The sequence below is a fragment of the Paramormyrops kingsleyae genome, chromosome 13, assembly GCF_048594095.1.
Source record: "Paramormyrops kingsleyae isolate MSU_618 chromosome 13, PKINGS_0.4, whole genome shotgun sequence".
Taxonomy (NCBI): Eukaryota; Metazoa; Chordata; class Actinopteri; order Osteoglossiformes; family Mormyridae; genus Paramormyrops; species Paramormyrops kingsleyae.
In genome coordinates, this window is record NC_132809.1 from 17,376,855 (window position 1) to 17,390,751 (window position 13,897).

General features: G+C 47.8%; 1 protein-coding gene across 2 annotated transcripts in view; it reads right to left on the reverse strand.

Moving 5' to 3' along the window:
* The window catches only part of LOC111846770 (protogenin A-like), a 38,494-nt gene that overhangs the window by 22,379 nt on the left and 2,218 nt on the right, over window positions 1-13,897 (reverse strand). For both annotated transcript variants that reach the window (XM_072698306.1, XM_072698305.1), the window contains exon 2: window positions 12,943-13,245. In XM_072698306.1, coding sequence (XP_072554407.1) covers window positions 12,943-13,245 — 303 coding nt within the window. The remainder of the gene's footprint in view (window positions 1-12,942; window positions 13,246-13,897) is intronic.

Consider the following 13,897-nt stretch of genomic DNA (forward strand, 5'->3'; position numbering starts at 1 on the left):
TCAGCCCTAGTTTTGACAAGGTCATGTTCAGTAAATGTCTAACTTTTAATTTCAGGTCTGTTTTCAGGTTGGAGCTTGTGCAGTGTGAATGAAGTCAGAATAAGCTGTAGCAGATGCAAATACATCATCCTTCCAGGTGATTTAATACATTTACATAGCGAAGTACTAGTGAGGATCAGGGAGCAGAACCAGCCAGTGTCCATGGAGCTATCTGAGATAACGGGTCCTTGCACACGGGCCCATCTGTGACATCACTCAGCCAACCAGGGAGATTTGAACTGGCAACCTTCTGATCATGGGCACAGAGCCACACACCACTGCAAACAAACCCAGTTACTTTAAGTGTAAAATCATCATCACATGCACAACAGCCTCTGGAAACACTAAAGGCTCTCAGAAGTACCTGCAGGCCTAAAAATAGGCAGCAAGACTCGAAGGCAGGATGGCCGCCGTCTCACTGCCGTCTTTAACAAGCACCACAGCACCACGAAAAGTGGGCTGACAAGCTGTAGGAGAACCTGGACAGTAAGAGTAACTGTCCTGCGGTACATCGGGGTTAATCAAAGAGGGCAGCTCATCGACGCCACACCAAGTTAGTGAATCTTTCCATCTGGCAGGAAGGGAAACCAGGTCCTTAGGCAGGTTCTGAAAGATGGACAGACAGCGAGACTCGAGTGGACTTTAAATACTGCAAACTAATCAAACATCACATAGACATTCACATGTTGACTTTAAGGAGCTGGATATTTCCTGAAGAACTCCAGGTTGAGAAGCTCCCGGCCAGAGGATCTCGACTTTGGACGTCGACCTCTTCCTGATATCTCAAAAGTAAAGGTATTGGCCTTGAGGGAGAAGAGAATGATGGTACAGAAATGACAGACCTCTCACAGAAACCAGCATACTGATACGTGGCCTGACATTTCCAGGACGCCAGCCTTCAAAGATGGACTCGCTCCGCTTCATGGTTTGCTCTTTTAAACACTCATTGCCGGAACGTCCCCCATGCCACGGCAAAGAGCAGGAACAAAGCAGGCACAAAGGAATGCCTTGAACTGTGGCTGCTGGGTAGGGAGGCAGAACAAAACAGAGCTAAAGTGTCACGGGACATTTGGGTTTGGTAGGACCAGCCCGGGACAGCACGGCGATTGGTTAAAGGACCAGCCCGGGACAGCACGGCGATTGGTTAAAGGACCAGCCCGGGACAGCACGGCGATTGGTTAAAGGACCAGCCCGGGACAGCACTGCGATTGGTTAGAGGACCAGCCCGGGACAGCACTGCGATTGGTTAAAGGACCAGCCCGGGACAGAACTGTGATTGGTTAAAGGACCAGCCCGGGACAGCACGGCGATTGGTTAAAGGACCAGCCCGGGACAGCATGGCGATTGGTTAAATTAGTTGTATTTCAACTATTTTTTTGAGCCACAGCACATTTTTTTACATTGAAAAAATCCCACGGCACACCACCAACCAAAAATGTTACAAAATGACACTGTGGCCTAGTAATGACAAAATAGTCTCTCAATTTATTTATACTCATTCAGTGTGAAACCTGAGCCTGTTTGGATGAACTGCTGTAAAAACTGGATGAATGAATTGAAGGCAGACAAACGTGAAGCTCTTCCTCAACAGCTCTCAGTCTCTTTCTGTTTTTAGTTTTTATAGCAGTCAGGCTTGAAAAGCTCAGCTCACACAGATATGTTGTGGAAAATGGGAGTAATGTTGAAATAGTCCTAAGGTAGATTAACAAAGCTTAGCTTTAAACCACGATCTTGTCTCAGTTCAGTTAGTTCCTCCTGCTACTGTATAGTCATGTAATTCCCAACAACTGATGCTGAGCTATATGGGTCCCTAACCCAGTTGAGGGATTCGATGAAGGCTGAAGAGAAATAAAATGACAGCTTCTCCTCAAGAGTTTTCAAATGTTTACCTATTATCTCACACAGAGCAGCAGTGTTGACATCTTGCAAATTCCTGGTGACTGGGAACATGTCAAGGTTGGCACTTTCCACCACCAGAGCTGCACCTTCGAACGGAATCCATTCATTTTATCTGTGCTTGTAAGCAGGTTTTCATTTCGGCCTTGCATTCGTGTGTTCAGTTCATTCAGATGATGAAATATATCAGTCAGGTATGCCAGCCTCGCACACCACTCATCACCTGAGAGCAGCTTTGCGTAATCGGACCCCTCATGTGTTAGAAACACTAAGTTCCTCCCGCAGCTCATACACACGGGCCAGCACCTTGCCGCGCGACAACCCTCGGACCTCCGTATGGAGCAACAAAGTTTTATGCTTCCATTTCCTCACACAAAGATGCAAATATGCGACATTTCACAAGTCGTGTCTTTACAAAGTTTACCATGCGCAACACATCATCCAACACAGGAACTGGGTCTGCTGGTGAAGTCTTGGGAACGAGAGCCTCAAAAAAAAACAGTGTGTAACACTAACATCTGGGTTTCTTCCTTTCACTCTGCTAACGAAGCCTTTGATACGCCCGACCATGGCTGCGGCCCCATCACTGCAGACACTTGAAGTTTTCCCACTTAAGTCCTCCCTGTTCAAGACATTGTGATGCAACCCGAAAAATCTCCTCTATTTTTTGCTGTTGGCAATGCCTTACAAAATAGGAAGCTCTCTCTGATGGTAACGCACATTGGCCAAGAGTTGAGCATGTCCCCTAATATCCGTAGACTCATCAAGTTGCAACGCAAATTTCCTACTGATGCGCATCTTTTCCAAAGCAACATTTTCGATGTCATCAATACATCTGGCAATTGTGTTATCTGAGAGAGGGACTTTAGCTATTTCTATAACCGCATCTAGGCAGAGCATCTCCTTTACAGTGGCTTTGCAGGCAGGTAATATTAATCATTCTGCCAGTGTGGGACTTTTTTGATTTGGCTACAAGTTAAGCAACATGGTTGCGAGGGCTCTCATTCACCTTTGTGGTTTCTCTCATAAAAGTTGCCCGTTTCTCCATGTGTTCACGCTGGCGAACAAAAAAGTCCACCTGCTCGTTTCGAAGCGACAGGTGTTTCGTTGGGAGGAGGTGTTTAAGCTTACGTGGGACCATGGCACTGCTGGATAGCTTTATCGTGCTTGGCGTGTGCAAGTCAGTGTCATTAAGTCCCTGGTGAAAATAAATCCGAATAAGAGAGCTTTGGCTATATTGCCTCAAGGTCACCATCTTTGCGGTCTTCTGACTACCGCTCATACTAGGGCCTTCATCTCGGTCAGAATTGCATTTTTCCTTTTCAAAAACTTCTCCATCACTGTCACAGCTACCTGTCGCATGCATCACTACAGCTGCATCATAGTCTCTTGTCTCAGGGCGCTTTTCCACTGCACAAAGAACGGTACTTTCGGCAAGGTACTTTCGCTTTTCCATTGACTTCCGGTCGAGTATCAGTACCGAAAGTTCCAAACCAGTTGGGGTACTTCTTTGGTACTTCGGTGCTTTGGGGTGGGACTTGCAAACGTATTTGCTGTTGATTGGTTATGCAAATAGCCTGCCGCTGAAACACAAAATACAACCGCCATCTTTTGAAAAACTAAATAAACAGTAGAAACAAAAATATAAAAAAGTAAAATGGAAGGATGGACAAACGAGGAAACACAGGCTTTAATCGCCATATGGTCGGATGAACAGATCCATCGGGATTTGGATGGCACGACTAAATAAAAAAAGTATTTGCTGTTATAGCAATCTGCTTGGAGGAAATGGGGCACACGCGAAACACTGAACAATGCCGCTTGAAAATCAAACTTAAGCAGGACTACAGGATAGTGAAGGATCATAACAACATGTTTGAATTCAGTGAAATAAATACCGCGCTTTGTGATGATGTCAGTCAGGGGCAGTCACTGATGATGTCATTTGGCGCCGGTACCAGTTTTTACGGCAGTGGAAAACCAACACAAAAGAAGTACCATACTTTTGGTACTTTTTGGAAGTACTGAAAGTACGGTACCTGGTGCGGTGGAAAAGCGCCCTCAGAGTACCAAGGCAATTATGTACCTGCTGCCACCTACTGACACGGAAGAGAATACATCACGATTACAGCACAGACACTCGACAATGGCATACTATTTGCAAATTATAATTAATTAATTTTCGAAAAAGTTTTTTTAGACCAATTAAGTGAAATTGGATAATTTCCCACGGTGCATCTAAACGCCTGACAAAAGATCCAGGAAGTGATGGAGTTTCCAGCACTCAGGCACCTGCACTACCAAAGGCACCACATTTGTGCAAAAAACGATCAGATCCTGGCAAATACAAAGAGCTACACTGTACTGATGTTTTAGACTCTCGCATTTTATTAATCCTTCTTCCCAAAATTAGCAGAGGCCCTTCAGCACCACAGACAACAGCCAAAGCAAAGCCACGGCGTTCACTCCCGTCTGCCCCCAGCTCCTTTAAGAGGCCAAAAGGTCAATCATTTGTTTAATGAAATCAATGGCGACGCAGCCCCCAGTACAGATGTCCGTGAAAGTCACATGTAAGAAGGTTGGCTGCGGTCTGCCGATTGATCACAATCCCTTAATTATTATACAAAAATCACTACCGGCACCATGGCAACTCATTCCAAGCCCCAGGGGTGACATTCTACCCCCAGCCAAAAAAATAAATGCTATCTATTGAGTCGACTATTAAAAAAAAAACACAGAAAAAAGAATTAAGAAAGTAGCGAGTCATATATATGAGAAAATTGATTTAGATGCTACAGATTATCTACTATTCTGCAAGCCTAGTTATTAGGATTGGCTCTTTTGTGGGACGCAACTAGGACACAGCCGTGACACTGTGAAGGCCGTGACACTGTGAAGGCCGTGACACTGTGAAGGCCGTGTGCTCGTTTCCGTGGTGGGAACATCCCAGACACATTCGCCGAGGTCAGGGCACAGCTAAGCGAAGGTCAATGGCTGCAACCAGCTGAGAAATAAAGAATATAGAGAGAGATGAAAACGGCACGTGAGAGGAGCCAGGCAGGATTACAGGGGATTTCTACCCACAGGGAAACAAATCCTTTGTAGGTGGAAGGTTATCTGAGATACTGCTGCTGATGTCAGAGGCGTCATTACAAAGTCAAATGACGGCAGCAGCCTCAGTCAGAGGCCAAAGCAGGAAACACTCATTTATTACCAAATCTGATTGATAAGTATTAAGTAAACAGGTGAGAAACATTGCTTCCTTATTTACAGCTTTCATTTCAGTGCCCCTCTTAATTTCGGTATTGATTTTTGCCAGTTTTTCCATTTTCAATATCTGAGGAACATTACAGTCCAGCAGTCTGATTATATACCACAGCTGAGCGCCTCTCCATTCTCTGCCTCACTGGCCATTCAGCAACTAACAAGCGGATCAGACAAGGCTGAACACACCGGGCATCTCCTGGTGGGCCGATGGGTATGGGGGCCAGAAAAATTCATTACCGACCAGGACCCCCCAAAAGTTAAAGCCCAGGGCCCATGTCCAATCTGAGTCCAGCCCTGGAGTCAAATTTCTGCACAAAGACCCAAATGACTGTACTTTGAAGACCACAGATGTTACCATTTTCCACATAAAGCTCATCCCAGCATAGCAGTGGCTGGGGGCTGGGGGGTGGAGCCTCCCCTCAACAGCGAGTCATGGCCGCACATCTCATATCAGCAAAGACGTCCGATCAGCCCCACAGCCAGGCTGAAAGCGTGATCCTTCACAAGGGGGGCTGGGGGGTCAGCAGACAGAAGCAAAGAGCTGCATTGATTACTGAGGGAGAGCAAAGGCCGTCAGCGCTGGTCCTCTGCTCCGGACGACAGCGTCCCCCACACTGAGAGGCACCTTCAGTCTGCAGGGGGCCCTTCAGTCTATAAATGCCACACAGCGGCAAATGTTGGCCTAGAGGAAGTAAGTCGTGTGTAAGAAGGTGTCTATCAGGCAGCTGCATAAATTACATAATGACTTATCAGAGACAGGTAAATCATGGCTGCTGATCTGGCAAGACGCCATTTAAAGAGAAGCCGGCCATCTGCCCCCACCAGCGCCTAACCCTTTCACCTTTGACCTGCCCCCCCCCCCCCCCAAGCCGCTCATCAAGCATACAGCAGGGCCCAAAGGCCTTACTCTCTCTCACACTCTCACCCTCCCTCCCTCACACTCTCTCTCCCACACACACACACACACACACACACACACACACACACACACAGCTTATCCATTATACAGCACACAGGTTCACTCACATGCTGTGGCCTGTTTCAGGCTGCTATTCACAAACATGGGACTGGCAAACACATTTCAGGTAGAATATCTTCAAGGTCAGACATGCTGCATGTTCACAGAAGGCTCTCTGCTCACCCCTGTTGTACTGAACTGTTTGTTCTGCACTTTTCTCCCTCCTGAGTGCTTTAATGAATCTGCCCATTCTCCTCTGAGCTATTTCATTGACGAGGTGTTTTCAGTTGCAGAACTGAGCCTGACTTGATGTGTTTAAAATCACACCATTCTGCGTAAACACTACAGCATGTGAAAATCCCAGCAAGGTGCTGGAGCCCCCATGTCCAGTCACACCCCTTTCAAAATCACAGATCACAGGAAGCGACCCCCCCCCCCCCCCGACCACGTCTGCGTGCCGTATGAACTCAGCTACAGCCACGTTACACTGCTTGGAAAAGCAGTGCATTTGTACATCAGCTGCCCACTGTCTCTATGCTTCATCATTCAAACCCAGAGGGACAACGGCAGTCCCCCTGCCCTCCCCCCGCTGCCCGTTGAGTGAGTTTGCATTGATTTCATTATCAGAAAACACCCCCCCAGTGCAGTTACCACATCAAGCCCCTGACACTCACAACACAGACGACCCCGAATGACTGATCGAATGCTGTAAATACGAGGGACTCCTTCCAAACAAAATCTAAAACAAAAGAAAGCAGTTCTGGTCTGTCTATGCCGGTATTTTCCCAAAAACAGTGAAATCTCTCAGCAGATAAACCTATAAAAGTGACTTACAACGGATAAACAAGTCTGACGGCAAAATACCAGCCGTGACACTGTGAAGGCCGTGACACTGTGAAGGCCGTGACACTGTGAAGGCCGTGTGCTCGTTTCCGTGGTGGGAACATCCCAGACACATTCGCCGAGGTCAGGGCACAGCTAAGCGAAGGTGAATGGCCATGTCAGGTCCAGACAAAGGCCCCCTCAGAGACGGTGGGGGCCACCCGCCCCCAACACAAAGTCTTCTTTGGGTCTGCAGGACAGCTCCGTGAAGACAGGGTGAAAAATGGGAGGTGGGGGGTGATCCTACATGGTGATCCAGAGATACTCCTGAGATGTAAACCTACAAGCTGCTCCTTTAGAAGGCTAGGTACACAGCGAGAAAAAAAATCATTTAAAACACACAGGGGTCAGAAAGCAATGAAAAGAAACCAGTTACTGCCAATAATGTATCTAGTATTCAATAATACACCAGGGTATCAACCTGTGCAATATGGCATTAACACACAGTGAGGGGCAGCAAAAGAGCCAACGAAGAGTCTATGCACTAACGAGCTTTTAAGGCAGCGATAGGCCAAATTATCAGGTTACGATGGCAACCACATCCTGCCAGTGATTCTCCTATGCTAATGGAGGTGAAGTTCCACGTACAGCGACAGGGGGGACATTGATGACGGGACACACCATGCGCAGAAAGCGGCCGCATCTGAGCAGAAGCCTGACAGCGACGGAGGCCTTCATCCCGCAAAGACCCTCGCTTGCAACCTGCAAGACCCCGCCCTACCACCACACTCGCTTCTCCAAACAAAGATCTGCCCTTGCAATGAGAGAAAAACCCGCCGTCCTGTAATGTGCCAATCAATCATGGGAGAAACCTGATTAATGTGACCCTTACAGTGGGTGTCACAGAAATAGGGAGGGGGCAAAACAGCACTCAAGCTTTAAATGCCCGAGATAGTCCTGCTCCTCCACTCGGGGAGCAAAGGATTTACCATGCATCCTCAACGAGGACCTAGTTCACCTGCAGCAGGGGTGGACGACTCCCGTCCGGGTGTCCAGCTGTGCCATAGCATGAGCACCTCCTTCAGGCTCACCTGGGTACTGACCGACAGAGGTGACTGCCTTCAGAAGAGCTAATCCTACAGTGAGAGTTATGACTAAGAGCTGACACTGAACCATTAGGGCCAACGTTCCTAAAAATGAGCCTTTTTCTTGGTGTCATCGGCCAGCTGCAGAAAGGTCATATGTGCATAACACTGAGGATCCGAGGGCTGCTAATGAACATCAGGGAGGCATTTCAGGCCTGGCAACCATTTACAGCAGCACATCCTCAACCGGCGACACACGCTCTGGCTTATAGGGTCAACATGCTTATATTAACACTTATTAAACATGCGTGTGATTAGGCCTACATGCCCTCCAGGAAGATGTGGATTTGCCGCCATGTTTGCAGTGATGCGTGCAATTATGCATGTGTCCTTTGGGTCTCAAACTCACGCACCCACCCGGAATCCAAATCCGACGTTTTTCAGACCCCTGCTTTAGTGGCGACAGCATAAGCCTCTGGGTTTATGGGTTCTGGACACGGGTTCAGAGGACGGAAATAAAAAGGAGGAAATAAAAGGAAAGTTCAGTAAATAGCTTGATTAGGATTTCTTCATATTCACTGTAGCAAAAGGTCAAGGGCCTGGACTAAGGTTTATAAACAATGGCTCAATGTCTGCAAGAGGTGGGTCAGAACTATAGAAAGCCTGGGTGAAGCCTGCATTACCATCTACAGCAAGCAGGACCATACCAACCCCAGCAAGGCCTCCTCGATCCTGGTGTAAGCCGCCACGAGGCGAACGCGGCCCAAGGCGCCACCAGGCGAACATGCAGACCTTCATCAGGCCTTATGGTGGCAAACTGCAAAACACTTCACCAAAAAAAAAAAAAAAACACCAAGAACACAACAGTTCTCTCAATATTTTCTTAATGCATACTGAACATGAGGACTGCAATAAGCCGACTGTCCACAGATGCCCAATGGCCACCAGTATCTGCATTTAGGAAACAGACTTGGCAAGGTAAAGATACTGTGCATCACAGCTGTTCTGACTAAGTCTGAAAGCATCTCTCTGAAATCCATCCATCGGTCCGTCCGTCCGTCCATCCATCCACCAACCAACCCATCAGCACTTATCCAGTACAGAGTCACGGAGGCAATCCCAGACAAGACCGGGTACAGGGAGGCAGAGTGGAGAGGCTGGATGGGATTCCTGTCTCTCACAGGAAGATTACCTTCACATTAACTACATAAACAAAAATAAGATTAAAAAATAAAATACAATATTCTACTGGAAAACTGAGATGGTCCCACACTGCTGAAGAACGTGTGCAGGTGCCCTGCCAACCCTGGGCTATCATCCACCTTCAGCTAATGAAACTAGTCTAGCTTTTACTGCAGGCATGATAGCTCGAACATGATTGTCACGTGACTATTTTAGTCCAAACAGCTGGAAGGCAATAAAATAGGTTTAACTTGGAAAATTAACAAAATACACAGGTTAGCCTAACTTAAAATACAATAATAATTTTGTGATTTACGTGTCGTAATGTTAACTGTCAAATGTAAAATGCGTTTTGCAACATTAGTACCGTAGTGAGAGTTCAAGAGTTTGCATCTGAGGCAGCGGGTTGGAGTTTGGGGGGGAATTGTAATTTCACGTTCCGGACCTGCGATAGGAGATCGTGAACGTTTCTCGCAGATTCTGGCTTGGTTTCAGAACAGTTACATCATTACGCATTAAAAAAAGTCACCTTTGAGAAGAACAAAGAAAATCTCACTGTTTTTTGAAATACTTTTGCTCATGGAATGTGGCTCAGGACTGTCAGAACCATTAAAGGCAGGACAGGAAACCGATGCGGAGTTTTTGTTTGCGTTGCTGTCTAAACCATCCTCACCATGCGGGTTGGAGTACTTATACAGAGGGACCTCTCTCAGGACGAGGGGTCAGGGGTCACAGAAGGTCTCCACATTCTGGACCATCCATCTTCCTTGGGGAGGCACCACATGAGAGCCCCCTTTCTTGAAGGTCTTTTGACACCAGCCACTGGGGGATGGGCGTCTCCACGCAACCAGAGAAGACGTGAAGAGAGCTCAGCACTTTAATAAAGAGAAGCATAAAGCAGCGGATCCACAGCAGCGGCTGTCAGGCGGCTTGGGAAGAAGCTACTTTGGCGATATGGTAGCGGCCACTTCGTAGCCAAAGATGAACTAATAATTAGACACATTACAGCCATGAAGGTCTGGACTGGCACTAACTCTTCGAGGAGATACAACTACAGCAAAACCGTACACATTAAAGGTCAGCTCAAGCTGGCTGTCCTTTTGGGTGATCTCTGCACAAACAGTAACCGTAATAAGTGGTGGGGGGGGGGGGCATGGTCAGAATGGACAAAGATAGGGTGAATAAAAAGTCTGAGAAGCGCCGAATGCAGTCTGGGGGCACGACTTCTCTCTGCTGATACCGCCATTCGAGGCTAAGGACAGGAAGAGAGGCAGCCCCACGAGAGGAGGAAGAGAGGCAGCCCCCCGAGAGGAGGAAGAGAGGCAGCCCCACGAGAGGAGGAAGAGAGGCAGCCCCACGAGAGGAGGAAGAGAGGCAGTCCCCCGAGAGGAGGAAGAGAGGCAGCCCCCCGAGAGGAGGAAGAGAGGCAGCCCCCCGAGAGGAGGAAGAGAGGCAGCCCCCCGAGAGGAGGTACGGCCGGGTTACAGGCCCCGCCCCAGAAGGGTAAATCTGGGAGCTGGCACCTTTGCTGAGTGTGCATTTCTCAGATGGCTATGAAAACTTTACACTCCCTCAGGCAGAACATCCAACAAGCTAACGAGAATCTCTCCTACGAGCCTCTAGACCAGCATGCGAAGGCTAAGACGGCACAGCATGTCAAACCACAGAGCCGCAAACACAAGGCCTCCTGTAAAGAACCACGCCACGTACAAAACATCGCGAGGTAGGAATAGGTACAGCTCCCTTTAAGATTCTGCCACGCGGGGCGCCAACATGGCCGCAGGTATAACACAACCCATGAGGTTATACAACCAACTTACTGAACAACCTAAAGACTTCTGTCGGCAGCCTGCTGTGACTATTCATCTCTTATGCTCCACAAAAAATGCCCATTTTATCTCCAGCATTTAAAATGATTAGATGCTATATGAGGTAAGTAGTCCCAGGACACCAGTGATGTCCTGAGGAGACAAAGATCAGAATCGGGGACAATCCAGGAATTTTTTTACCAGTTACCACAGGCTGAACCAAAACCTCATCTATTTTACGTCCTACGTCTGCCTAATTTACATCAGCTACGCCAGGCTGTAAGGTTCCGTCACACGCTGCAGTAAGCCTGAGGCACATGGCCAGAAAACACAAACTGTCAAGATGTCAGCTGTCTGGAAATTCTTGATGTCGGAAGGTTAAAGTAGCCCAACAGCTCCCTGCGGTGTCTGCAGAGCCGTACTTTGGAGAGAAGGTGGCGACAGAGTCGTTTAATGCGACAAACAGGGGATGGGGACATCCCTGTCCCTTATTTACACTGCCGATTCTGGTCTTTCTGTATCCTTGGCTGTCAGTCGTTTTTCAGCACTTCTCAGAGACCAGGTACAGAACGTCATGCAAGCTCCTAATGCACAGCCTTCATCCAGCAACGCGCAAAGCCGTGCCTCTGTGTTCCAGCACGAACGTCATCCTGAACTGGGAAGCGACGGAGCATTAAGTCTGACTATTCCCACAGACACACAGTAAGGAACTTCCACTTAACTCCTGCGAACTTCCAAGACCTTAACGTCAGACCTAAGGAGTCTTACTGACATGCGTCGCATTTAGCTAACCGTTTGTTCAGCTGGAAACAGGAAGCTCCTCATGGTCAGCAAAGGCCCATTTCCCAGTTCAGTGACGTCTCACCATGAAAGCCGCACTGACATGCCACCCATGCCTTTCTGTGGACAGGAGGGGGGTCTGTCATCACCACGCCATAAGCCCCAGCGTAACCTCCCACGTGAGCCTGACCACAGCATGCTGAAATCTGGGCCAGCCCTCTCCGTTTCACCACAGCCCCAGGGCTAAAGCTAATCGGGGGGGGGGGGGGGGCAGCCAGAGAGGTAAGGTTTCACCTGGTGAAAGGGAGCAGAAAAGCAGGATGGGCAGCTACAAGAGGCAGGGTAAAGGGTTAGCGCCCCCCTCCTCAGCCAGCCTCCCCCTCACCCAAAAAAAGAAGCATTTCAAAAGAGCGCTTTTAGGGAACGACACACTTTGTGACGCGATGAAACGGAAGGACTGTAGCATGAATAAGGGCGATCTCCGCTTCAGCGCTGCTGTCGCCCCCATCGAAGATGGCCCCTGACCTTCCAGAGCCGCCCACTGCTTATTAGCACTTGAATGGACGTCTCCTCTATGCAGAGCAAACGCAGGGGCTCAGGTCACACAGAGGAGACCTCCACAGTTCTTCTCTATGGCAAGCGATAACCCACAAAAATACATTTCCCAGAATGCAAAGCTGAGCGCAAGTCTTTTGAAGGATGATAGTCTGAGAAATGAAGGCTTGGTAATGGTTTTACCATCATTAAACAGCACAGACAGTAACATTTAATGCCCTTTTGCTCAAAGCAACTATTCGTGGATTATGGAATTTTACAAATTAAAACTAAATTATGCTTTGAGAAGTTGCATTTTCTATAACCGCTGACACATAATAACCTCTCCAGCTGTAGTCCACGTCTTGTGTCACACCGTAGGCTGTGACTGTCACACGGTGCGTGAACACTGGTAGCTCTCTGACAAACTTCCAGAAGATTATAAGTCTCACCCACATGACATCCAGAGTCTTATTTAAGGATCCTGACAGTGAGGTTTGGAGTGTCCTCTGTGAGACGAGCTCTGGCAGAGATGCGACACACTCCGGCTGGGCCACACAGGGACACTCACCTGCAACAGTTAATCTCGACTTCTGACTCAGGATGGCTCCATACTGGTTCTGAGCCAGACACTGATAGACGCCGGCATCCACTGTCCCTGCGGTGCTGCTCTCCACCTGGGAGATCTGCAGCGAGCCGTTGGGAAGGAGCCGCACGCGTTCGTCGTCCTCCACTTTCGCTCCATTCCTCAGCCACCCGATGGCGATGGGCACCTCACCGCGCGCGTGACAATCCAAGAGCGCCGACTCTCCCGGTAACACCATCAGATCATGGGGTTCCCTGACAAAGAACAGCTCACTGAAGGCCAGAATGCCTGAAGAGAGAGGGAGACGGGATGAGACAGAGGGACATGGCAGGAGAGGGCAGGACAAACGCTGCTTTCATGGTCTGCATTTCACATAAAAGGGTAAGTCGGCTACTCAAAGCTTCAATTTATTAATGTTTACACAACTTTGACTAATGGTATTTAATGGCCAATATACATCAAAATTAATTAAATTTAACCAGTTCTCAAAAAACAAAAACATACATGAGAAATATATTATACACACACACACACACACACACACACACACACAATAGGAAGTGGTGAGGAACTGCTGCAATCAGTAAACAGAAACCTCATAGACTACTCTTTAAACTTTACTTTATCTTACCTGAAACATCAGGCTACAAAGCTTTAAGGGACATGTTTATGTCTGAGATCTACGCATTTTATCTTTTTCGTCTAAATCAAGAATTAATTGTAGTATACCATTTACAAATTATATCAAAGGTGGCAATTATATCTAATGGGGCCGAAACGAATTGGCAAACGTCAGAAATATAATGTATAAGTATTAAAAACATCCATGTCATCGAAGCAAACTGAACAGAAAAGTTAGTACCAAAGCTGGCTGCATTGAACCCTTAATTATACAAACGTTGCATTTTGACTGTCACATGCAGATCTATTGTTAAGATTT